This window comes from Sporisorium graminicola, chromosome SGRAM_1, assembly GCF_005498985.1.
Source record: "Sporisorium graminicola strain CBS 10092 chromosome SGRAM_1, whole genome shotgun sequence".
Taxonomy (NCBI): Eukaryota; Fungi; Basidiomycota; class Ustilaginomycetes; order Ustilaginales; family Ustilaginaceae; genus Sporisorium; species Sporisorium graminicola.
In genome coordinates, this window is record NC_043719.1 from 813,057 (window position 1) to 836,439 (window position 23,383).

Here is a 23,383-nt window from a genome sequence, read left to right on the forward strand (position 1 = left end):
GATCACAAGGATACGAAGTTATGCCTTGAATGCCATATTGGAAGATCACAGGCAAATCGACTGCACAGTCCGCTTCCAATCGACTTGTGGCTTCAATTTCGAGCCGCCCGCCTTTGAATGAGTCTGGGTGGACGCCGACGATCAGAAATCGTTTGTCAACGTGCGATTTGTCGTCCAGAACAACAAAAGAGATGTAAGGGAACGGCGAAGGTGTCTCGAAAAGTTGAGGGTACACGTAATCCCGGGCGAGCTTGAACGGCGTCCAGCCCACAAAGTTGCCTGGGATCTGTTCGAGGCGGATAGGTTCGTCACGATTGTTAGACGACTCGGCGGATTGCTCCGCTATTTTGCATTGGCTCTTCACCCAATCTTCTGCAAAGGGCTTCGACGAAGTGACGAAGAGGGCGACCTTGGTTGGCGTGATCCATGGACGAGAAGATGCCGGAGTCATGTTCCAGACAAGGACTTTGGTGTTCAAAGCTATCTCGATGGTGGTTTATGCTGCTGTGGACAAAGCTTGGTGATGGAATCCCGACTGCAGCGACTTGGAGCGAGTCGAAACAAAATAAAAGGTAATCGCCGCTCCGACGCTGGAAGAGCAGGGAGCAACGAGGCAAAGCACGCTGTGCAAATCATTTGACACTTTGCGAGAAAGACAAGCGCCCAACTAAGGCTATCGATTCGGACAGCTTACCGACGCAGTGGGAGCAAGTCTCAGATTTGTGCGCTTTTTGGTTCGTGCTAGGCAAGCAAGCCATCTGGTACTTGTTTTCTGACTTTGAAAATAACAGCAACGACAGCAGCAGCAGCAAGTAGCGTCAAGCAGCATCTGGGGATGCACAGCCGAAGCACAGCGCAAGCCACCACTCTGTCGAATAGTTCGACAGTCATCGCCCGCCCCGCCCCGGGCTTGCTCATGCAGCCTCGTGCACTTGGATGTGCAGCTCGACGGTTCTTAGCGTCACGGGTTCTAGACTCGATCAGAAGTGTCTTACAGCCGAAGCGAAGCAGGCGAGGGTGCCGAGACGAGTCGCTTCCAAATTGCTATTCGACCGACCACAAGGCAGCACGGCCCACTTTGTGATTCTATGTGCGTGTTCATTTCGACAGGTGCTCGTTCGCTCCCATCGGATCGGCTCCTTTGCTCCACTTGAACTCGGTGACACTTCTCCACTGTCCCTGTCACTTGACTTGACTTGCGACTTTGTGCTGCCTTTCTCTTCAATCTCATCTCACACCTCTTTCATCCGTTCGCACCGACCGCCCTCTTTCACCATCAGCATCCAGGATCGGCTTCCGTTTCAGTCCCAGTCTCAGCACTATCGCCCCCTCCCCCTCTTTCGCAGGTCTCGCTGTGGACCACCTTCATCACTACTTGTTCGTCTCGTCCCCCTCTCTCTCATCTGGCCACCGACCTACACTTTCCGCTTTCTCACTTTCACGTCATCCTCGTCAAAGCCGTCTGCTGCAGGCGTACCAATACTGACCCCCGATCCGGTCAGGCCAACCTGCCTTTCCCAACCCGACGTACGTCGCACGACGCAATTGTGGACTACGGCCCGTCACACACCTTAGCAATGCCTGCACCGCCATCTTGAGAGCTGGTCGCTTCCTTAAAGCCTCCCCTTGACCCCAGCCTTCCGCCTGACATCGCCTCACCTCTTGCGTCCGCAGTATCGGTGTCGGTGTAGACAAGATGCTCCGCAGCGCTGTCAGCCGTACCACCCTCAAGGCCGTCGGTCAGGGCGGCCTCGGTGGATCCTCGAGCCATGCCGAGCCTATGCACCCGAACCTAGGACTTCACAGCGCTGCCGCTACCGGCAACATCGGTCTCGTCAAATTTGCGCTCGAGAATGGTCAGCCTGCGAATAGCAATCTCAACGGCATCTTGCCTCTGCACGCCGCCTGCTCTGGCGGCAGCGAACAAAGTGTCCGGATGCTCATCTCCCACGGCGCCGACGTCAACGCTCCTCGTCTCAAGGCAAAGGGCTCTACCGGCGGGCCGGGCGCAGAAGGTTCCACTCCACTCCACTTTGCTGCTGCCAATGGTCACCTCGAGATCGTGCGCATCCTCCTGGAGGCAGGCGCACGTCCGGCTGCAGCCGACAAGGAGGGTGTTGTCCCAGAAGCACTCGCGCTCGGCAACCGTCACACGGATTGTGCCAACCTCATCCGTTCCTGGATCTCTGCCTATGGCTCCAACGGTTTGGCTGGTATGGTCGAAGCGCGCGAGACCGTCAGCGGCGACGTCACCCTCGGCCCTGCGGGCTACATTCGCTATGCTGCCTCTCGACGGAGCGATTCACCACTCTCACCCACCAGCTCATCGAGAAGTGGACAGCCCACCACAACATCCTCCACCAATGCTGCCGCACCTGGCTCAGGCTCGTCGCAGCTCTCCACCTTGCCAACGTCACCCCCTTCTTCGCAGCTCACCTCACAGTCGTCCTTTGACACGCTTTCTGCGAACAGCGCTTCCAAGCCACATGCTACTTCGCGCCCGCCACCGTCTTTCAAGAGCGCATCCCTGTCCAAGACGAGCTCGAATCCCAACCTTCGCAATCCAGCATCCTCAGCCGTATCGCCTCCCCTCGGCAACGCATCGCCTGCCTTGCTCTCCACAAATCTTTCGTCGTCCCAGTCCCACTTCAACCCCACATCCGTAATTCCCAATGCGGTCGCAGCGTCTGCCGGTCTCGGCTCCTTCCCAGCAGCTCATCTGCAACTCGATGCTTCCACTTCGAGCGCGGCTACTCCTGTGGCATCCGGCAGCGTGCGCGAGTCCAAGAGGAGACCCTCGATCCCTTCCATTTTCGAAAAAGCTGCACATCCAGCCGCATCCTTACGGGCAGCGCTTGCCAGCGGCTCCTCGGCACAGACCTCCGCCAGCTTGTCGCAAGCTTCGTCCAGCAGATACTTGGACCACTCATACGACGCTATCACCTCAAGTCCAGGAAAAAAGCACAGCAAGCTGGCTGGAAAACGCAGTTTTTCTCACATTCTCAGGAAAGCCACCGGTTCCAGCACCGGTAGCGGCCAGCAGTCCGCTTTGCCACCCTCGTCCAGCTCCTCCTTTTCTGATACGACGTCCGCGGCCAGCAGCAACAACATGCTCAGCGGCGGTGCCATCAACATGGATGCGCTTGCAAAGCCAGGTCGCACCCCCGGCAGATCATTCGATCATCAGCGGGCCTCGGCTACCGCTTCTCACCGCACCGCACGACGCAACACCGCCCTTGAGAGCTTAGGCGATGATCCAGAGGCATGGAATCACTCCACGCCAGCTCCCCCGCCTCTGCCCACCTCCCGCTCGGACGCTGCCGTGCTGGATCAGCAGCGCACGCTTCGCAACGCTTCCTCCTCTTCATCGCTCTCAACGGCTCGCGATCCGTCGCTTACCGACAATCAGGTCGGTCGGAGCCGCGCAGGGTCCAACGAGCAGCTCTCGTCCAGCTCGCGTTTCCCGCTGCGCGCGAACGCATCGCTAGACTTGCTGCGTCCGACAGGTCACTTTGGGCAGAGCGACGACCACGGCAATTCTTCGGCAACCTCAGCAACCAGAAAAAGTTCAGAAAGGTACCGGGCGTCTTCCAACCAGAACAGTCGCATCGACGCCATGCGACGTTTGGCATCTGGCTCGGAAGGCCACGGTCAATATGCTGGAGCCTCGGCCGGCGTCACTCATCTCGCCAGCAGAGACAGGTCCGTCAGTGGATCGAGTAGTCAGAGCGCCAGTACTACTGACAACGAACGTGGTCAGGCGCACTCCACAGTGGAAGAAGCTGTAGAGGAAGAGGATCTGCAGGAGTTCCTCGACCACACGGTCTCTGGGGTTGGCGATCACACCACGGACGGCGGCGAGCGTCACGACTCGCACAGGCTTCCTGCTGGACTGCGCACCATGACAGCTTTGCGGCAACAGAACAGTAAAGACGCAAGCGATCCTCAGGTAGCAGAATCTGCGACAGTCCGCCCCGCCCTGCCCCCTCCTGGCGCTACAAACGAGGACAGCTCAAGGAACGGCGGGGGCACTCCGGCCAGTCGCATGACGCGCGACCGATCCGGCAGTCACGTATCTGCGATCAGCTCAAGTTCTCAGTCTGGTCACAGCTCACGCGGCATTGATGTGGGCCTACGGAGCTCGCCTGGCCTGGCACCAAGCTTCCAGGCTCTATCAATTGCCGAAGAGAACGGCTTGACGTCCAGTGTCGGACATACGACTGCGCCTGGTGGCTCGTCTACATCACTGAACCGCGCCGGACGGGCTCCCTCGGTTGCCGAGAGTGTTACCAGCCATGCATCTTCCTCTTCGCTTCGTTCCAACTACCTTAGTGCAGCAGAGCAAGCCCAGGCGATCCTTAATCACGAAGCACCCTACGCTTCCGACGGTCCAGACGGCACTAGCACGTCGTTGGCAGCGCAACTCGCGGCGTACGGAGAAGCATTGGCTGTAGAGAGAAGGCGAGCCGGAGATGCGCGCACTGGACCCTCGCCCAGCCTGAGTGCCAGGGGGAGCAACGCAGCCCTGCGGTCCAAGCTGCCAAGCGTGAGCGAAGATCAATTGCCTTCGCGCTCGGCAGGTCACAGTTCGCGCAGCTTTTCGGTCAGCGAGCAGCGCACGCCCAACTATCCAGCTACCGCAGCTCAGTCGTACAATCGACGTGTATCGCGCAGACCGCACAGCAGCGAGGGTCGTCAGTCGCAAGAAGGCGCCAAGCGCGGTTTCTTTGGTGGATCGACTGCGACGAACGGCCCTTCGGCTCTACCAGCCACAGACAGCGCTAGATCGGAGCTGGAAAGGAGCCCAGCTGCTCACGATAGCACGCAAGCACAAAGGCAAGGTCAGGAAAAGGCTGGAGTTACGCCGTCATCGCATCTGCCTTCCGACCGCGACGAGACCGGATCGCCCAACCTGGCCGACCGGGACAGACTCGACTCACCTGTTCATGAGGATACTACGCAGGCGCAGACGTCGGCAGAAGCTGCGACCAGGTCTGCAAAGGCAGGCGGAGATGCTCTTGCTTCCGACCGAAGCGATGACATCGGACCCACGGTGCCACCTAAAGACCAGCCACGGCGTCGACACGAGCCCGTTGTGTTGAGTTCGGCTTCAGGTCTGCCTGCCAGCATGATTCTGCAAGGTGGTAACGCAACAGCAGCAGAAATGGGTGACGACGACGAGGATGACCCAAAGACGCCGGTGCTGGGCGGCACCAGGGCGGTGCTTGACAAGCTTGAGCCTTCGCCTGGCAGCCTGCACCGCCACAGCCCCTCGCTGCCGACGAAGCTGAGCTCTTACGAACGCTTGCCGCGGGAGGCCTTGGCCGATAACGTCGACGCCAGCAGCACATTAAGCTCGACACCACCCGTGCCGCCGCCTCGCAAAGAGTCGATTCACACGCGCGCGCTCGGTAGCGGGCTGGGTATCGATGAGCCGAGCATCAGCGATGACAGTCGCATGCTGACGCCAGACTCGGCCATGTGGTCTTCATGGCGAGCAGGCGGCGGGGCGAGCGGTCACGAAGATGGGATGAGTCATAACAAGGTGACGGACTCCACCTCGTCGAGTCGATGGGAAGGGTTGAGGAGGCCCAGTCTGAACATGCTGCGCAGTGCTACTTCGTCATCGACGCACTCCCAGACGCCAAGTCACGCTTCCTCTGTTGGGTGCGAAGGATACAGTCACGGTCGTTGGTCGACGGATGAGAGTATGTCAGGTGGCAAAGCAGATCTAGCTTCCAACAGTTCCACAGCTTCAGCTGGAGGTGGTACAGGCAAGCGAGGGCTGGTGCGCAATCTTCTCAACAAAGCAAAGGGCTCTACCTGAATGTTCTGTACTAGCAACACTGGTCAGATTCGCATCGCATCGCATCGCAGCACATTGCAAGAAAGCCATTGGATTCCTTTCAGTTTTCAACTAGTCGACTGATTGAACGAGTCATGCGGAGTTGGAAGCTGGCATAGTGTGTGCGATGCATCTAAGCTAAAGTAGCGTGTCGCGGAACAAGGTTGCGTTGCGAAGGTTTTCTTGAGCACGGGCCAGGGTGGAAGCGCGAAATCTAAGCGAAGATGCACCAAAAGTGTAAACAGGAATAAGCTCCTCGGGCTCGGTGTCCCTGTCCTCAGCGGATCATCGTCGTCCTTCGTGTCAACCTACCACTTGACTCTACGGCAAGCTTCCCGACACTACCCTACATTCTCGCAGATAAACAGATCCAGAACAAGATGAGCGCCGACACAGCAGCCCCTCGACGAAGCGCGCGCAACGCGGGCAAGCCTGCTCCAGCCCTCGCTGCCACCAAGTCTGCAGCCCCGGTGAAGAGAAAGTCGACCGAAGCAGGCGCCGAGAAAGGTGGCGAGAAGAAGGTCAAGCCCGCTCCCGCTGCGACGAAACCTACTGCTGCTGGTCAGCTCAACGTCGGCGACAAACTCCCCTCGTTCAAGCTCAAGCTCCAAGACGGATCCGAGCTCGACACTGGTTCGCTCAAAAACGCTGTTCTGTTCTCGTAGGTGCTCCCCTTCCATCCATCCTTCCCCCACCTTACCTCCTGCATTCGCGTTTCACCTCTGAACATCTCCACTTCCTCTTCTTTGTTGTTGTTATTGTGGGGCAGGTATCCACGAGCCAACACATCCGGCTGCACGACGCAGGCCAAACTGTTCCGCGACAATCACTCCGCCTTCACTTCGGCCGACTACACCGTCTACGGCCTCTCAAACGACTCGCCCACCTCGCTCAGCTCGTGGAAGACCAAACAGTCTTTCCCCTACGACTTGATCTCGGACCCGCAGAGGAAGCTCATCAAGGCTCTGACGGGCTCCGACGACAAGACGAGGAGAAGTCACTTCGTGATTGACGGCGAGGGCAAACTCGCGTTTGTCAAGTTGTCGGTCAAGCCCGTGGAGAGCTGGGAGTCTGCGTTGCAGTATTGCCAAAAGAAGTAACGCCCTTCTCTGGGCTTCAGAGAGCGCAAAGAACGCGGGCCAAACGGTGGATATTCTCGATCTGGTTAGGATGCGAAGATGATGAGGATGCCTAGCGAAGTTTGACAGCGTGTCCGTGTTTGATCGACATGATCCTGTCTGGTAGTGTGAGACCGAATTGCGACGTGAGAAAGGTCAACAGTCGAGCGTCTTCCTGCTCTCCACTGGCACTCATAGCAGACGGTTGAGACGGATCGTCGTCGGCGTCCCATTCGTCCGGCAGTGTCTGCTCTTGCTTCCGCAACGAATCTTGCTTCGCTTCCCCTACCGGCGTGGGTGGCAGAGCATCCGTGCCCAGCAGAAGCAGCTGAACCCAAAATCCATCCTCCTCGTCTCTTGGCCCTTGCTCCACCTTCTCCTCTCCTCCGATAATCATACCCTTGAGCCGCTCCGAAACAGGCATATACATATACGCCTTCCGGGCAACTTCCCACGCAGCACTCCGAAGCGCCGGCACAACTTGCAGTGCAATCAATCTCTGCCACCCATTCATCCCCCCTTTTGTATCGCAGAGCAAGCGCGACAGCGTCAACGAGTCAACATTGCGTAACGCAGCGTACACCGCATCAGACACAGCTAGATGCGAATGCAGCCGTTCACCGTAGACACTCGTGAGGGTGGCTTTGAGACGCTTGTACTCGCTCAAGCCGCGATGTAGTGCTTCCGTGCGTTCGGAGTGGGCAGCAGCGTACTGGCCAAGCCGCGTCGCTCGACCTGAGAGACAGAGCGTTTGCAGGAGGTAAAGAGAGACAAGTCGCATGCGCTTATCTTCGCCCGTGCTGGGATGGATCCCGAGGTGCGTTGCGAGCTGTTCCACATCCCTACCTGGGTCCGCCGCCGCTTCTCGAGTGGACGGATACAGCTCGAGCACGAGTCTCGGCAGCGTCGCCGCCAACTGCGGCACATCCACACATAACACGGCCAAGGACGCCGACAGCTCGTACACCTCGACAGAAAACCCATCAACCCGCTTACTCGCCACCAGCGCCTCTCTCAGCTTGCGCACCAACAGCAAAATTTGCTGCAGCTCTTCTTCCCCCTTGCCCACCCCCTTCGCTCCGTCCGCCTCCTCTCGAGGCAGATATTGTCTGCTGTCCAACACGCGGAGAGCCGGCGCGGGCGCAGAAAGCAGTGGTATCGCCTTCGTGATGCGCATAGAAATGTACTCACGCAGCTCGGCCTGCACCTGAGGCAGGGTGAGATCCATGCTGCCTTGAGAGGAGAGGTCCGTAGAGAGCGAAGAGGTGGAGTCGAGGCCGCGTGAGGGCGAGGCAAGGAGAGCTAGTCTGTCGAGCGACTTGCCTCCGAGCGGGCGCGAGGCGTCGCGAGCTTGCAGACCGTCAGCTCTCATGACGCTGCCTTTGGCCGGAGAATGATTTAATGTTCGGGGGGAAGAGTGTATCGATATGGAGGGTGGCGAGGAAGCTATCGATGTTCCGGCCAGCGTATCGGTCAAGTTGGCCACCGAGTTGCTTTGTGCTGCTGGGAACCGAGGGGACGCCCATCGTGAGCCTGAGGATCCGACGGCAGCATCGCTGCTGAATGGTGGTTGGGATTGGCGAGGAGGCCGCCATGCGCTACCCGATGAGGATGCGGAGGCTTTGTCGGGCCGTGATCTCCATGATGATGACGCGGCTGTAGAGCCGACTGAAGAGGTCGAGGAGGAAACGTTGGTCGAGGTGTTCGTGGCCCATCGACTCTGCTGTGTGCCAGTGGGCTGTGGCTGCTGCGCGCCAGTCCGTAAGTGGGCTACTCTCGAGCTAGACCATTTGGACTGCTCCGCCATGACGTTTCGGTGCTTGCGTATCTGGAAGTCGATGGAGAAAGTATGGTCGAAGGAAATACGAACGCATCAAGGCCTCCACAAAAACAATCTTTCGGCTGTCGCGCACAATCCAACACGGCCAGACCCTTGATTCTTGACATTTCCCTCCTACCTCGTTACTCTTCTTCCCAACGACCACACCATCGCCATCATCATCGTCCAGCACAACATGCCGATGATCACACCCGCACTAAGGCGTACACAACCCACCACTCCAAGCTCGAGCATGGCCGCCTCTTCATCCTCCACGGCCACACTCGCTGCTCAACCACTACCGCCACTGCCACGCATCCCGCTCGATTCGGCTACGGTCTCGCGCATCGCCGAACCCGTCAAGAAGATCGCCTCGGAAGAAGACGTCGAGAGATGGAAGCAGTCCGAAGCGTATTCCACCTACCTGTTGTTCTTGCAGCGCGTATGTGAAGCGTCGGTGGGCAAGCCAACTTCTCTACCCACACGTTTGACGGACAACGATGACGAAGCGAGCCCGGTCAGCAAGCTGATCAAGCTGCTTTACGATCTCGATTCATGGACCGACGATATCGAGCCGCAGAGCAAACCGCAACGCTTCGGAAACTTGGCCTTCCGCGATTGGGGGGCACGTCTCGCGGAACGCATCGATCAACTCCACGCCGACCTGCTGCCGCAACGGTTGCATCCGTTCGTGACAGAGCTGAGAGCGTACCTGCTCGACGCATTCGGCAGCTTCACACGCATCGACTACGGCAGCGGACACGAGCTGGCCTTCTTTGCCTGGGTGTGCATGCTCTACCGTCTTGGATTTTTCGGGAATACAGAGGAAGATAAGGGGGAGATGTTGGCGGATGAGAAGGTGGAAGCGGACATCGGGCTGCGGATCTTCCCGCTGTATCTGCTGGTCGTTTGGCGGCTTCAGGATCGGTACGGACTCGAGCCAGCCGGCTCGCACGGTGTGTGGGGGCTAGACGACTTCCAATTCCTACCCTACGTGCTTGGAGCCGCGCAGCTGCGCACCCAGTCCGCCCTGCGTCCCTCGCAGATCGTCGCAGCGTCCTCACACACGAGCATCCTCAAGGACCAACTCACCGCGACCGACCCGGCCACCCTCATCTCGCTCCCGCTGACCCTCCCTCGCTCGCTCCTTATTACCTCAAGCGCGCCAACAGACGGTAGCGGCAGCGCTATTGATACGGGAGATACGGGAGAGCGTGCGGTGGTGACGCCAAATCTGTACCTCACCTCGCTGCTGCGCATCCAGGTGCTCAAGCGCGGACCATTCCACGAACACTCGCCGCTGCTGCACGATATCGCGACCACTGTGCCCAACTGGGTCAAGGTGCACATGGGTATGTTGAAGATGTACACGGCCGAGTGCATGGGTAAGAAAGTGGTGGTGCAGCACTTCCCGTTTGGCGGGGTTGGGTTTGTTTGGGATGACACCAGGCCCGTTGTTGCAGCGTCTGCCTCGACGGGTATACCGGGGGCCGGTGCGGGTGGTGGCGCGGGGAGGACAGGCGTCGGGATGGCGCTAGGCGGGATGCAGGGTAACATGGGAAGTATGGGTGTGCCCACGGCAAGGGTGACGAGGATGCCGGGTGCTGCAGGTAGTGCTAGTGGTAGTGCCAGTGGTAGTAACGTGGCAACGGGAAGGTTGGGCCATGCGCTAGGGCTGGGTCCGAGACCGGGACAGACGAGCAGACCGGCGGTGACAGGCGCTTCGCAAGCACCCAGCACCATGGTTCCCCCGCTCAGAATGCCTGCTCCAACAACAACACAAACATCGGCTCCAAACACGGCAAATCTCTCAGATCAACCTCACCAGAACCAATCATCTTGATTCTATACATGGGCACACACATGCGACGAAATTGTCAATCGAATACAACGTGCTGCTAGCACAGCTACGGTCTGTTGTCTGCAGCAATGAAACAGGTATTTTGCGCCAAACAGTGATACGCTAGAGAACAACACAAACAAGAGGCTGTGTATGATACGACTTTCGTGAGTGACTAGGCTGTGGCGCACCGCGCTCAGGCACCCCGACGAAGAGTGACCTTCATATTAGAGCGAGACGCCGAAGACGACAGACTGGCGGCGTCGGCTGCCGACGCAGCTGGATCTGCTGAACGAGCCGCGAGCGGGGAAGCAGCAACACCGTGCACGTCGACGCGCCTCGAGGCAGGCTCGGGCGAGGGACTCTCTGTGTACTGCCTAAGCCTCTCGGCGCGGTCGCCCGTGGACGAGGCGGGCGGTGGCGGTTGTGGAGAGTGGTGGCGTGAATCATACGACGACGATGATGCGTACGGTCTGGCGTGGGTATGGGAGTGGGCTGCTGCGTGTGGATGCGATCTGGCAGGAGGTGGGGGCGGCGGGGGATAGTCGTCGTACGTCGAGCCAAAGGGCGCTCTCGAGCTTGGTACTGCAGAGGCTGCTGCTACGGAAGCTGATGATAGAGCAGGCTGTCGGTATGCGCTGCTACTCGCTCCACCACCGGTCGCACCATATCCACCATAGTCGCTTGCTCCGCCGCGGGCTAGTCCGCTCGACGAACCAGCTCCTGCAGCTCCACCAGCAGCGCCTCCCAGAGGAGCATAAATATCATCGCGTCGTGCATCCAATTCGTAGTGTTGTGGCGGCGGTGGATAGGCTGCAACACCAGGCGTAGCTTGCGATTCGGCCTCGAGGCGTTCGTAGAGGATGGCGCGCTCGAGACGCATACGCTGGATGTTGCGTTTGATGCCAAGCGTCTTGAGATGGAGCTTGTCGTTTTCGACTTCGATCTCGCGCACCTTTTTCTTGAGCTCTTTGTACTTGAGACGGTACTTGGCTGCATCGCCCTGGATGGCGACAGTGGAAGAGTAGGCTTTGGATTTGGTCTTGACCGGCTGCGTGGCCGGTGTTGGTGCCGACATGCTGATGAAAGCTGTGCACGCGGTTAGATGCGTCTTTGATGGTGGAGAACGTAGCAACACAGGCCCTGTGCAACGCGATGAAGGTGGGTCGGCTGTGAGTGATTCAGAAGCGAGGTGCGCGTGGAATGTCGACTGAGCAATTTGACGGTGTGATGTGGAAGGGTCGTAAGATTAAGTCGAGTGATATCGAATAAGTTACAGTATGCTTCTCTGTCGAAATGGTAGGTCCGAGAGCGTCAGTTCTCGAGAAGCACATTGCGGCGCAGAGGGTCGGTCACGTGCGAGAGAAGGAACAAAAAGCCCAGAGAGAAATATTTCAAAAGGTGTTGGATGTCGGACGTGCCGCTTCCTTTCTAGCACAGCACAGCGCAGCACATTCCAATCTGACTCGACAAAATTCACTCTGACCAGATCATCTTGGTCCTGATCCCCATCCCCACCACCACCACCATCACCATCACCATCACTACACAACTGCTGCGATCATGTCATCGTCAGCGCCTCAACCCGTGTCCTCGTCGGCAGAGCCACGAGACCCGGTACAGAACCTCACCGATGCTACCGCCAAGGTGGACTTGAACGCACAACCCGACCAGAAGCAGCCAAAGCAGCCAAAGCAGCCAAAGCAGCAACAGCAGCAACAGCAGCAACAAAAGGGAGAGAAGAAGCCAAAGGCAAAGAAGGAGAATGCAGATGGTGCGCCAAAGGCTCCCCTCGAGTTCTCTCCCAAACCCGCCTACTTCGACCACCGCATCGCCATGTTTGAAAAGCTCAAGGCAGAGCAAGACGCCGAATTCGCCGCAAAGCCCCGTCAGCCCATCACCGTCACCATGCCTGACGGTTCCAAGCGTCAGGGTACCTCATACGAGACCTCGCCCATGGACATCGCGAAGGAGATCTCTAAGTCGCTCTCCGAACGCATCGTCATCTCCAAGGTCGATGACAACCTCTGGGATCTCGAACGTCCCTTGGAGGCTGACTGCAAGCTCGAGCTTTTCGACTTTGAGTCGCCCGAGGGCAAGCGTGTCTTTTGGCACTCCTCCGCTCACGTTCTCGGTGAAGCATGCGAAAAGCACTACGGTTGTCATCTGTGTATCGGACCTCCCACCGAAGAGGGCTTCTTCTACGAGATGGCTATGGGCGACTCCGGCGACCGCATGATTACCCAGGGCGACTTCAACGCGCTTGAGACGCTCATCAAGAATATCACCAAGGAGAAGCAAAAGTTCGAGCGCCTCGTCGTCTCCAAGCAGCAGCTCCTCGAGATGTTCCACTACAACAAGTACAAGCAGCACATCATCCAATCCAAGATCCCCGACGGCACCTCCACCACCGTCTACCGTTGCGGCCCCATGATTGATCTCTGCGTCGGCCCGCACATTCCTCACACGGGCCGAATCAAGGCCATGACCGTACTCAAGAACTCAGCCTCCTACTTCCTCGGCGACCAGAACAACGACTCGCTCCAGCGTCTGTACGGCATCTCGTTCCCAGACGCAAAGCAGATGTCCGAGTACAAGCAGTTCCTCCTCGAGGCCGCCAAGCGCGACCACCGCAAGATCGGCAAGGAGCAGGAGCTCTTCATGTTCCACGAGCTGTCCCCTGGCTCGTGCTTCTGGCTGCCCCACGGCGCGCGTATCTACAACACGCTGCAAGAGTTCATCAAGTCCGAGTACCGCCAGCGTGGCTTCGACGAGGTGGTCACCCCCAACATGTTCAACTCGAAGCTCTGGCAGACTTCGGGCCACTGGCAGAACTACAAGGACGACATGTTTGTGCTCGGCGTCGACAAGGAGCAGTTTGCGCTCAAGCCCATGAACTGCCCCGGTCACTGTCTCATGTTTGCTTCGCGCGATCGATCGTACAAGGAGCTGCCGCTGCGTTTGGCCGACTTTGGTGTGATCCACCGCAATGAAGCTTCGGGCGCGCTCAGCGGTCTTACCCGCGTGCGCCGTTTCTGTCAGGACGACGCCCACATCTTCTGCATGTCGAGCCAGATCGAGCAGGAGATGGCCAGCTGCTTCGACTTCCTCCAGCGCGTCTACGGACTGTTCGGCTTCACCTTCAAGCTCGAGCTCTCGACTCGTCCGGACAAGTTCCTCGGTGATATTGAGACTTGGAACGCTGCCGAGGCTCGTCTGGCTGCGGCTCTCGACAAGTTCGTGCCGGGCAAGTGGGAGTTGAACCCGGGCGATGGTGCCTTCTACGGTCCCAAGATCGACATTACCATCTCGGACGCCATGCGTCGTCATCACCAGTGCGCCACCATCCAGCTCGACTTCCAGCTGCCGCAGCAGTTCAAGCTCGAGTACCGCACCGCCGTCTCGCAGGGAGGAGAGACGCAGGCCGAGCGACCCGTCATGATCCATCGTGCCATTGTCGGTTCGCTCGAGCGCTTTATTGCCATTCTCACCGAGCACTTTGCCGGCAAGTGGCCGTTCTGGCTCAGCCCGCGTCAGGTGCTCGTGGTGCCCGTCACCAACACGGTGTTCGACTACGCCAAGAGCGTCCAGCAGCGTCTGTGGGACGAAGGCTTCTTTGCCGATGTGGACCTGAGCGACAACACGCTGCCCAAGAAGGTGAGGAACGGCGAAATCGCCCAGTACAACTTTGTCTTTGTCGTGGGTCACGAAGAGATGCAGACCAAGAGCGTCAACATCCGCAACAGGGATGATGCCAACCAGAAGGGCAAGGCCGAGACCATGGATTTGGAGAAGACGGTGCAGCTGCTCAAGTCGCTCAAGTCGGAGCGAAGGTTGGAGAACAAGCTGGCTTGAAAATTACACGGCTGGCGGCATTCAAAAGTTCTACTGCAATGGGAGACCATTCACACGCAACCGAGTCACGAGATTTGCACGAATCTGCACACATTGAAAAGAGAGGACTGTGGTATCATAAAGAGGTATCATGGCCATCTGAGCTAGCACAAAGTAGAAGTGAGCCTAAGTATGTACAAAAAGTTCAACCGAGCCGGGGTCTCTTTCCACTAGAAGAGCAATCCACCGAGGAGCATACCACCAGCCAAGCCACCGAGGATCGGCATGCCCATGCCCATGCCGCCGCCGTATGGCCTGCTGTAAGGGCCCATCGGTCTACCATATGGACCGTAAGCGCCATAGGGACCATCCAGAGTCTGGTACGGGCCGTACCCGAGCGTTGCGCCATAGCCATATGCCCCCGGGGGTGGAGGCTGAGCGAAGATCTCGCGGCCCTGTTTGTCTCGACCCACGAGCTGGGGCTGGCCGGTGCGGGTGGCAGTCATGAGCGCCTGACGAATCGCTTGGTGTTGCTGGTAGGCGCGCTGTTCGGCCTCGCGCTGGGCTTGGCGTTTGGCTTCTCGTTCGGCATGCGTGGTGTTGGTGAGCTTGTCCTTGAGCGACCGGCCGAATTTTTTCATTCCCTTGGGCTGTGCTTGCGACGACGAGGTGGCAGCGGCAGCGGAGGATGTGGACTGGTGCTGCTTGGAGCTGGACGAACGGTGGTGATGGTCGTCATCCTCGTCGTCGGTGTCGGCGTGGACGATGTGCTCTCGCTCGATTCGTTCGCGTTCCTTCCTCACCTCGTCCGGGTGCTCGCGCTGGTACTGAGCGTCGTCGAAGGGGTGCACCCAGATCGAGCGTGGAGGGTTGGCAAGAGCGTCGACGAAGAAGTTGTGGTGCGTGGAAGGGTCGTACTGACGAATCCAGCCTTTGGGAAGCGGTCGAAGCATGTCTTCCATCGACTTACGTGTGGCTGCTTCGTCCTGTTTGGGAACGCCCAAGTGGCTGCTGCCCGAAGCAGGATTGGCAGCGGAGGAGGAGGAGGGGGCGGCGGCGGGCCTGGATGACCCGCTCACCTGATCGTACGAAGGTGGCGCCTCGGTAGGCTGCGCGGCGTTCTGAGACGACATGTTGGGGTTCGCGTAGGAATAGAAGATGTTGTGGAGAGGAAGGAAGAATGGAGCAGAGTGCGATTATGGTTGTCCTTAAGCAAACAACCAACGCCGCCGAAGCGTGCACTCACAACGTGGCGAATCAGTGTTCTTGCTATCCCCCTCGTTCGAGCTTGCCAAGCCCGTGCCGAGATCGCAAGGCTGACAAGGGTCTTGGGGGCATGGCCTCGGCACATTGAAGCCAGATGCAGGCTGCAGGAAACTGCGCTGCGCGGCTGCCCTACGCAAGTGGAGGCTGGCTGCGCGAAAACGTCACCGCCACAGCTCGGCATCCTGCACAGCCGCAAAAGCTTTTCCGTTTCACCGCGAAAAACAAATGTTACGTCGACGTTTCATTTCTGAGTCCAGCTGGGGAAAAAAGGAGACACGGTCGAACTTGCGCGCGGCCTTTCGAGGTGTTCTCTCGGTCCAGTCGTCAGAGTCAAGAAGGCGCCGTGAATAGCCGCGTTGAGACGAACTGCAGCGTCCTTTCGCTTCTTCTCCTTCTTCATTTCTCGTCTTGCTTGGTGTGCCCGCTTGCACTTGAGTCAGAGCTGAAGAACAGAGTATGATAAGACATACAGTGTGGCAATGTGCCGCAACGGACTCAGTCCGAGGAGTGTAGAAGAGGGAGGGAAGCAGCACCTTCTGGGTACGGACGTGTACGAATAAAGTGACGAAACGGCAGCTGTCAGACTTCCCCCCTTTTGCTCAAAGTCTGTTCCTCCCCGTCCCATTCCACACGCTCCGCATAGCAGCACTGCTTAGCCTGGATCGACTCTTCCGTCTAGCTTTTACTGCATCCGTAAGTTGTGTGTTGCCTCTCCTTCAGTCTTCCGATTAGCTGTGCCGTTGCCGTCGTGTCAGCTCGGGGCTTTCGGAAAGCATGCCGCCGGAAAATAAGGGGGGAAAAAAGAAAAAGGAAGAGAGAAAAGTGTTGTTATCCGCTCAGTCGGAACGAAAAGACGCTGCTCAAAACGCTCAGACCCTGTCCGTCCAAGATAGTCTGTGGCTTAGCCTTGGCCACTTTGCTCTTGATCACACCTCGCTCTTGACAATCACTTAGCGTGCAGCTTGTTGAGCCCTCGACTGACATTGCCCAACCTCAACTTGCATTGCAGCTGCTGACCCTACCTACCACCATACCATTATCTTTATCCTCTGCGCCACCATCTTCTCACACCACAGCAGGTCAGCACAACACTCGATATCGCCACTTCCGTCCTTTTCATACCTGAATCGATAAAGTCATATACAATCATGACGCCCACTCAAGCCGCCGAACAGGAGCTGCAAGCCTCTTTGCTCCGCATCTCGATCATCTGCGCATCCTCGATTCAGTCGTTGCGAGAGCCCGTCCAGCCTACCATCCTCCCTGCCGACCCTCAAGACGCTTCCACCTCCTCATACTCATCGCCCCCCAAGGCAGACAAGCTGTCGGCGCAGATCGTCTCGGATCTCACCCAGCTTCTCACCCTCGTCCAGAAGCACTCCAACAACCTCGCCATTGCTCTCAAGCCCAGCTCCAAGTCTTCAACAACAACCGCGCCTCCGTCCACCGGCGCTGCTGCTTCGCCCGTCTCAGGCCTCGACGTAAAGTCGCTCGAAGCTGCCCAGGCGCAGATCGTCTCTTTAGGCTCCGATCTCCTCCCAAAGATCGTCTTTCTTGCAAAGAAAGCGTGGAAGGACCGCGAGGTGTTCCAGCAGCGTCCTAAATCCGATCAAAATGATCCGGCTCAGATCGAGGAAAGGCGCAAGCTCGAACAGCTCGCAAAAGAGATGGGCGGCCAGCTCATGTCCGCCGACCAGCTCGGCCTGCCACCATCGCAGCGAGACGATCTCGACAAAAAGCTCGATTACTCGCTCGGCAACTCGTTCGCTCGCGAGATCCGTTCCGCCGTTGAAGACGTCGTTGGCTCCATCGCAGACTTGCTTCACTCGCTCCTCGACGACCGCGCCAAAAAGGCACTCGAGACCGCTTCTCAGGCTCGCGACCGTGCCGAAGGTATCATTGCTGGTGTCAGCAAGAAGCTTGAATCGCTCTCGGTCAGCGCCAACTCCGACCCTACCGAACTGCGCAAGCGCACCCTCGCTGCCAATAATCTCGTCTGGGAGACGTGCGCCAAGTACATCGGCGAGAGGAACGCAGATGGCACCGCACGCACCGTCACTTCGGTCGCTCCCAACGGCGTGCGCACCAAGGTTCACGTCAAAGGTCTCAGCAAGTCCAACCTGGAGGCATGCAAGCGCAGCTGGAACAACCGCGTCGAACTCATGCGCGACGGCCTTCAGGAGCTCAAGGAGGGCATCGAAGCTGATCATTCGCATGCAGTGGCGGAAAATGAGGACGATGACATCGACGAATTCTCCTTCCCCGCCGCTACACCTCTCTCGCCCGAGCAGAAGGATCGTCTCCGCCAGCTCTCAAACCTGGTCAAGATAGGCAACCTCACACATGAAAACATCCTCAAAGAGATCGCCAAATCTTCTGCCGCTCAGGACAGCAGCAGAATTGACTTGGACGAGGTCGAGGAGCTCGGCAAGCAGCTCGAAGAGGCTCAGGACGAACTCGTCGCTGCTTGCCTGTATGGCGAGGCCGATGCGGGTCTTGAGATGAAGATGTTTGACCACGATGCCGAGGATGGTGGGGACGACAATGCAGACGGCGCTGCTGGCGAGGACGCCGATGCTGATCTCACCGACGAACAGGCCATCGAAAAGGCTATTTTGCGCACCTTTGAGCTGTACGTCCAGGCCGTGGTCGGCCTATCTGCCTACGTCACGGACCGCGAGGAGCTGGTCGAGAAGGTCAACATCGCCAGCGCTACCGACGAAGAGGGCGACTTTGCCAACGTGTTTGCCGCCAAGTTCAATTCGCTCTCCAAGGTGCTCTCTGAAGCCAGTTCAGGAATCGTTGTTGCAACGTCGTCCGTCTCTGCCGCTGCGAACACCAGTCAGACACGCTCCGCCGTGCAGCACAAACCGGTCGTCCAGGCCAACGACGACTTCAAGGTCGACGTCTTCCTCAAGGAGCTTCGCGCGATCGCAGACAAGCTCGGTCCAGATGCAAAGATTACCGACCGTGCTGTGGCCGAACACCTCGACAGCGCCGATCCCCTGCACCGCATGCGCGAGGGCTACATCCTGCCCACCTTCAAAGACGTATGCAGCTCCGACTACCCGTCCAATTCGGCCGAAACAGCACCTGACGCAGAGTCGCTCTACATGTGCGGCAACTCGCTGGGCCCGCTGTCGCGCCTGGGCAAAAAATACCTCGAGCAAGAGATCGAGGCTTGGGGTCGCAAGGCGGTGCTGGGTCACTTTGAGCACCCGTACGGCACGCCGTGGACACAGATGGAGAAGCGCGTCGGCGAACTTTGTGCCGATGTCGTCGGTGCCAAGCAGTCCGAGGTGGTGGTCATGGGCACATTGACGGGCAACTTGCACTCGCTGATGGCTACATTTTATCGCCCGGCTGCGAAGCCGTTTGGTGTTGGATTCACTGGAGACGTGGAAGCGGCCAAGAAGGAGGGCAAGAAGATCCGGCACAAGATTATTTTCGAGCAGAAAGCGTTCCCGTCGGACCAGTATGCGCTTGCCTCGGTCATCGAGCTCAACGGCTTCGACCCTGCGACCTCAATGGTGCCGCTAGTGCCCAAGGGCGGAAGCAAGACGCTCGAGACCGCCGACATCCTGGCCACCATCGAACAGTGCGGCAAGGAGGGCGAAACGGCTATGGTGCTGATCGGAGGAATCCAGTACTTCACGGGCCAGCTTTTCGAGCTCGAGAAGCTGGCGGCCAAAGCGCACGAGTATGGCATCCTGTTCGGTGTCGATCTCGCGCATGGGTTCGCCAATGTTCCGCTGGCGCTGCACGACTGGGGCATCGACTTTGCGTGCTGGTGCACGTACAAGTACGGCTCGTCGGGACCCGGAGGTATCGCCGGGCTATTTGTGCACGAAAAGTGGCACCAGGCCAACTTGACTAGGCAGGCTGGATGGTGGGGGCATGAGAAGGAGACGCGCTTCTCGATGCCGGACAAGTTCGTGCCGACCCGCGGTGCAGAAGGGTGGCAGACGTCGAATCCGTCGATGCTGGACATGGCCTCGCTAAAGGGGTCGCTCGAGACGCTGCTCAAGGCCACGGAGTATGGTGAGCGCAATGCGGGTGATGAAGGGCTGACGGGTGAGGGTAAGCATGGTAGGGGCACGATCATGCCGATACTCAGGAGCAAGAGTCTGCGTCTCACGGCGTACCTTGAGGCGTTGCTACTCAGCCCTGGATTCTTCCCCGAAGACTTCGACATTCGAGTGGTCACTCCGCGCGATCCTATGCAGAGGGGCAGTCAGCTGTGTATTCAAATCCCCGATCCTCCCGCCGCCGCCGAGAAACCAAAGCAGAAGCAGGAGGCACAGCCGAAGTCCAACGGCAAGGATGTCCCGCCTCCGATCGACGGCAAGCGTCTCATTGCACGGGCTCATAGAAGGGCGGAGAAGCAGCATGGGCTGGTCGCGGATATCAGACATCCTGACATGCTGAGGTTGGCACCGTTGGCTCAGTTCTCGACCTTTACGGATGTGTGGAGGACCGCGGATGTGTTGAGGTCGAGTCTGTTGGACGAGGTGTTGGCGAGCAAGAGTGGGTAGTGCAGTTTGGACTCGGTTCTAGGGTAGCTGCCGATACAATTGCATGCTTTCTGCTCAATTGATCTGTCACAGTGTGTGCTTTGGAGATGTGTGAGAATAGACGATGTGTATTTTTTGTGCTCAGGCGTCTGTGCGGCGAAGTGGGGCGATAAGAAATTGATGGTGTCTCAAGTCTCAGATTTCACGTGGCGCCGGAGGATTTGCTTTTCTTGGACCGAGCGCACTGAGAGGACCCTTGACGCGATCCGCCAGGTTAATGGCCTTCTACCACCACCACCAACAAGGCATATTGCTTCCTCGCGACCCGACATACACACACAGACACACACGTACACGCCTGTGTCTGCACTCGGAGCACTCAGTTTTTGCAATGACGTCGATACCGGCTGCTGTGCCCTCCACGCGGGCGTCGGCCACAGCCTCGGGCGGCAAGCAACGTCCCGAAGCCACAGCCACACCCACCTTCGGGATCATGTGGACGATCTTGCGGTCGATCGGGGACATCTCTCTCCCTTTCTTCTTCTCCTCGATTCACGTCTCCTCGGCGCATCTCGTCCCAGCGCCCACCACGCCGCTCATCGTGTGCAGCAACCACTCAAACACCATCCTCGACGTGGCGGTGCTCGCCTCGCACTTCCCCGAACGCCGCCCGCTGCACTTCTGGGCCAAAGCCGGCTTCTTCCGCAACCGGATCACGCGCTGGATCCTCACCAGCTCCGGCAACATCAAGGTGGACAGACGCAACAAGAACAACCAGGCGCTGTTCGAGGGCACGTTTGAAGCGATGAAGGCCGGCGGGGCCATCGCGCTGTTCCCGGAGGGCGGGAGCTACACCATTCCGAAACTGGCGAACCTCAAAATGGGAGCGGCCTGGGCGGCGTTAGAGTACTCGAGGTACTTGCAGCTTCAAGAGCAGCACGATGGCAGGACCGAGGTCAAGATCTTGCCCGCTGCGGTGGTCTTTGACAATAAGAGCGTGTTCCGGTCCAGAGCGGTGTTGCGGTTTGGAAAGCCAATATCGCTTGATCGGTATATCGACGAGTTTCTGGCGGCACCCCCTCCCGCGGAGGGGGAGAAGAGCGCGGAGACAGCAGTGATCAAGGAAGACGGAACGGTCCCAGCAACGCCTGAAAGCATGACGCGCAGCAACACCACCGACACCACCATCAGCGCTACCGCAGCTGCCGCGCCAATAGCAGAGCAGCACGCAAGCCCGGCACATCGAGCGGTGGCACGTCTGACCGCGGACCTACAACGCGCCATGCAGGAGCTCACGTTCAACGCACCTGACTGGGAGACGTTCCAGGCCGTCCGAATGGCGCGAGAGAGCATCTTCGACAGCAGCGCGCACGGCGGGGCGAGGGAAGGCATGGACGAGTACGTCGAGCTGTCGCGCGCTCTCATGGTGATTCTCACACTCGACACGGTCTCGCCGCTCACCACACAACCGGACGTGCTCGAGAAAAGTCAGCAAGCCCGCCGTGCGCTTTTTGCATTCTCGTCGCTCCTCCACCTCGCCGATGTGGACAGCGCCACGCTGAGCCGCACAGTCGCTACCACAAACGCACGCTCGTCCTTCTTCACCCCGCTCGCAGCACTCGTCCTGCGCCTGCCCGTCTACGTGCCCGTCTTCGCCCCCACCCTCCTGCCTACCTACGTCGTGCCCAACGCGCTCGCCCACCACTTTGCGGCACACGAGGAGGAGTCGCTGTCGAGCGTCAAGACGCTGTTCAGCTTCTTTTTCTCCACGCTGCTGTACTCGACGCTGCTGGTCAAGACGATGCAGTGGACGCGCTGGACGCCTCCGGGCCTGCTGGTGGGCATGGCGGGCGTGTGGTGGCTGCACGACCTGAATCGCGGGTGTGTGGATGGCGCGTATGGGCTGGTGAAGCAGGTGCGGTTCGGATGGCGCGTGTATCGCGCGAATCTGCCGCGTGCCAGCGCGGCGCCGTTGTTGAAGGCAGAGGTAAAGAAGACGCGCAAGGAGGGCGGAAAGAGTCTGTTCTTTTACGGCACGTTGGTGCATCCCAAGATCTTGGCGCGTGTCATCGGGAACGACGGTGCGCACCTCGAGGTCCAGAATGCAGTCCTGGATGGCGCGAGGCTGTTCCACGTCAAGGGCGAGGAGTACCCGGGATTGCTGCGGGTCGAGTCGTCGGCGTCGAACGCTGTCAACGCTGTCAAAGGTACGCTCGTTCGCGGTCTGACAGCTTCCGATCTGCGCTGCCTTGACGCTTTCGAGGGAGACGAGTACGAACGGCTACCTGTCTCGATCATCCCAGATCCGCTTTCGCCCGTCGAGGCCAACTCGACGCGCATCGCCAACGCGGGCACCGCTCCGCTGCACGCCATTCTGTCGGGCTTGAACAAAGCGCGGATCGAGACGCTCTGTGCATCCGCTAGCGAAGGGGATAGAGTCGTGGCAGAAGTGTACACGTGGACTGCGGGGCGCGACAAGCTCGAGGATCGGATCTGGGAATTCGACGTGTTTGCGCAAACGCACGCGGCCAACTGGGTGGGCGAGGGAGAGGTGGAGCACGAGCACGAGTACCAGGTCGTCGACCGTGTGCGGTCTGATCAGCTCACGTCCACCCCTATCCTCACATCTACCAACGACCAACCCTCGACCTCAGCTGCACCATCCCAAGCCGACCCGAACCAGCAAGAATGGATCAAATCCTACGCATCGACACTGGCCGAACCAGGTCGTGTGCACGAGGCAGTAGTGGCAGTGTGCCACACACTCTCCACTCAACCGAGTATCCAATTCTACGTCGATCGCGCTTTCAAGGATGCGAAGGTAAAACGCCCAAGCAAAGGGGATGCACAATTAGTAAGTGCCGTTTTCCGAGCAAGAGCGGCGGCACGGGCCCAAGTGGAGCAGCTAGTGCGTATGGCCGAGGAGGTGCATGTGCAAGAGGTACAGCATGCGATGGGTGTGCTGATGGATGCAAAGGCGAGAGCGCTGGCTCGTGTGGGCGTGAGGATGGAGGGTGAGGCGGCTTGGCCGTTTACTTCGGAGCAGATCGACAAGTATGCTGGAGGGGCAAGCTTTGAGTCGAGAAAGACCGTTTGAGGATGGACACTACGAATGAGACGATTTGATCACCACCAATCACACTGTCG

General features: G+C 58.7%; 9 protein-coding genes across 9 annotated transcripts; 6 read left to right on the plus strand and 3 right to left on the minus strand.

The window, feature by feature from the left end:
* Positions 1–1,696: 1,696 nt before the first annotated feature.
* Positions 1,697–5,827, plus strand: EX895_000323 (uncharacterized protein; the record flags this gene model as incomplete). The annotated part of the gene is made up of 1 exon (XM_029880924.1): positions 1,697–5,827. One exon carries the CDS (start codon positions 1,697–1,699, stop codon positions 5,825–5,827), a length of 4,131 nt encoding a protein of 1,376 aa, XP_029742310.1.
* A 398-nt stretch (positions 5,828–6,225) lies between these two features.
* EX895_000324 (uncharacterized protein) lies at positions 6,226–6,945 on the plus strand (the record flags this gene model as incomplete). The annotated part of the gene is made up of 2 exons (XM_029880925.1): positions 6,226–6,506; positions 6,615–6,945. The coding sequence occupies 2 exons, from the start codon at positions 6,226–6,228 to the stop codon at positions 6,943–6,945; spliced, it is 612 nt and encodes a 203-aa protein (XP_029742311.1).
* A 91-nt stretch (positions 6,946–7,036) lies between these two features.
* Positions 7,037–8,770, minus strand: EX895_000325 (uncharacterized protein; the record flags this gene model as incomplete). The annotated part of the gene is made up of 1 exon (XM_029880926.1): positions 7,037–8,770. The coding sequence occupies one exon, from the start codon at positions 8,768–8,770 to the stop codon at positions 7,037–7,039; it is 1,734 nt and encodes a 577-aa protein (XP_029742312.1).
* A 208-nt stretch (positions 8,771–8,978) lies between these two features.
* On the plus strand, positions 8,979–10,625 carry EX895_000326 (uncharacterized protein; the record flags this gene model as incomplete). The annotated part of the gene is made up of 1 exon (XM_029880927.1): positions 8,979–10,625. One exon carries the CDS (start codon positions 8,979–8,981, stop codon positions 10,623–10,625), a length of 1,647 nt encoding a protein of 548 aa, XP_029742313.1.
* A 193-nt stretch (positions 10,626–10,818) lies between these two features.
* On the minus strand, positions 10,819–11,700 carry EX895_000327 (uncharacterized protein; the record flags this gene model as incomplete). The annotated part of the gene is made up of 1 exon (XM_029880928.1): positions 10,819–11,700. One exon carries the CDS (start codon positions 11,698–11,700, stop codon positions 10,819–10,821), a length of 882 nt encoding a protein of 293 aa, XP_029742314.1.
* Positions 11,701–12,185: 485 nt separating this feature from the next.
* EX895_000328 (uncharacterized protein) lies at positions 12,186–14,477 on the plus strand (the record flags this gene model as incomplete). Its single annotated transcript, XM_029880929.1, has 1 exon — positions 12,186–14,477. The coding sequence occupies one exon, from the start codon at positions 12,186–12,188 to the stop codon at positions 14,475–14,477; it is 2,292 nt and encodes a 763-aa protein (XP_029742315.1).
* Positions 14,478–14,686: 209 nt separating this feature from the next.
* On the minus strand, positions 14,687–15,589 carry EX895_000329 (uncharacterized protein; the record flags this gene model as incomplete). Its single annotated transcript, XM_029880930.1, has 1 exon — positions 14,687–15,589. One exon carries the CDS (start codon positions 15,587–15,589, stop codon positions 14,687–14,689), a length of 903 nt encoding a protein of 300 aa, XP_029742316.1.
* Positions 15,590–16,870: 1,281 nt separating this feature from the next.
* Positions 16,871–20,257, plus strand: EX895_000330 (uncharacterized protein; the record flags this gene model as incomplete). Its single annotated transcript, XM_029880931.1, has 1 exon — positions 16,871–20,257. One exon carries the CDS (start codon positions 16,871–16,873, stop codon positions 20,255–20,257), a length of 3,387 nt encoding a protein of 1,128 aa, XP_029742317.1.
* A 370-nt stretch (positions 20,258–20,627) lies between these two features.
* EX895_000331 (uncharacterized protein) lies at positions 20,628–23,333 on the plus strand (the record flags this gene model as incomplete). The annotated part of the gene is made up of 1 exon (XM_029880932.1): positions 20,628–23,333. The coding sequence occupies one exon, from the start codon at positions 20,628–20,630 to the stop codon at positions 23,331–23,333; it is 2,706 nt and encodes a 901-aa protein (XP_029742318.1).
* Positions 23,334–23,383: the final 50 nt, after the last annotated feature.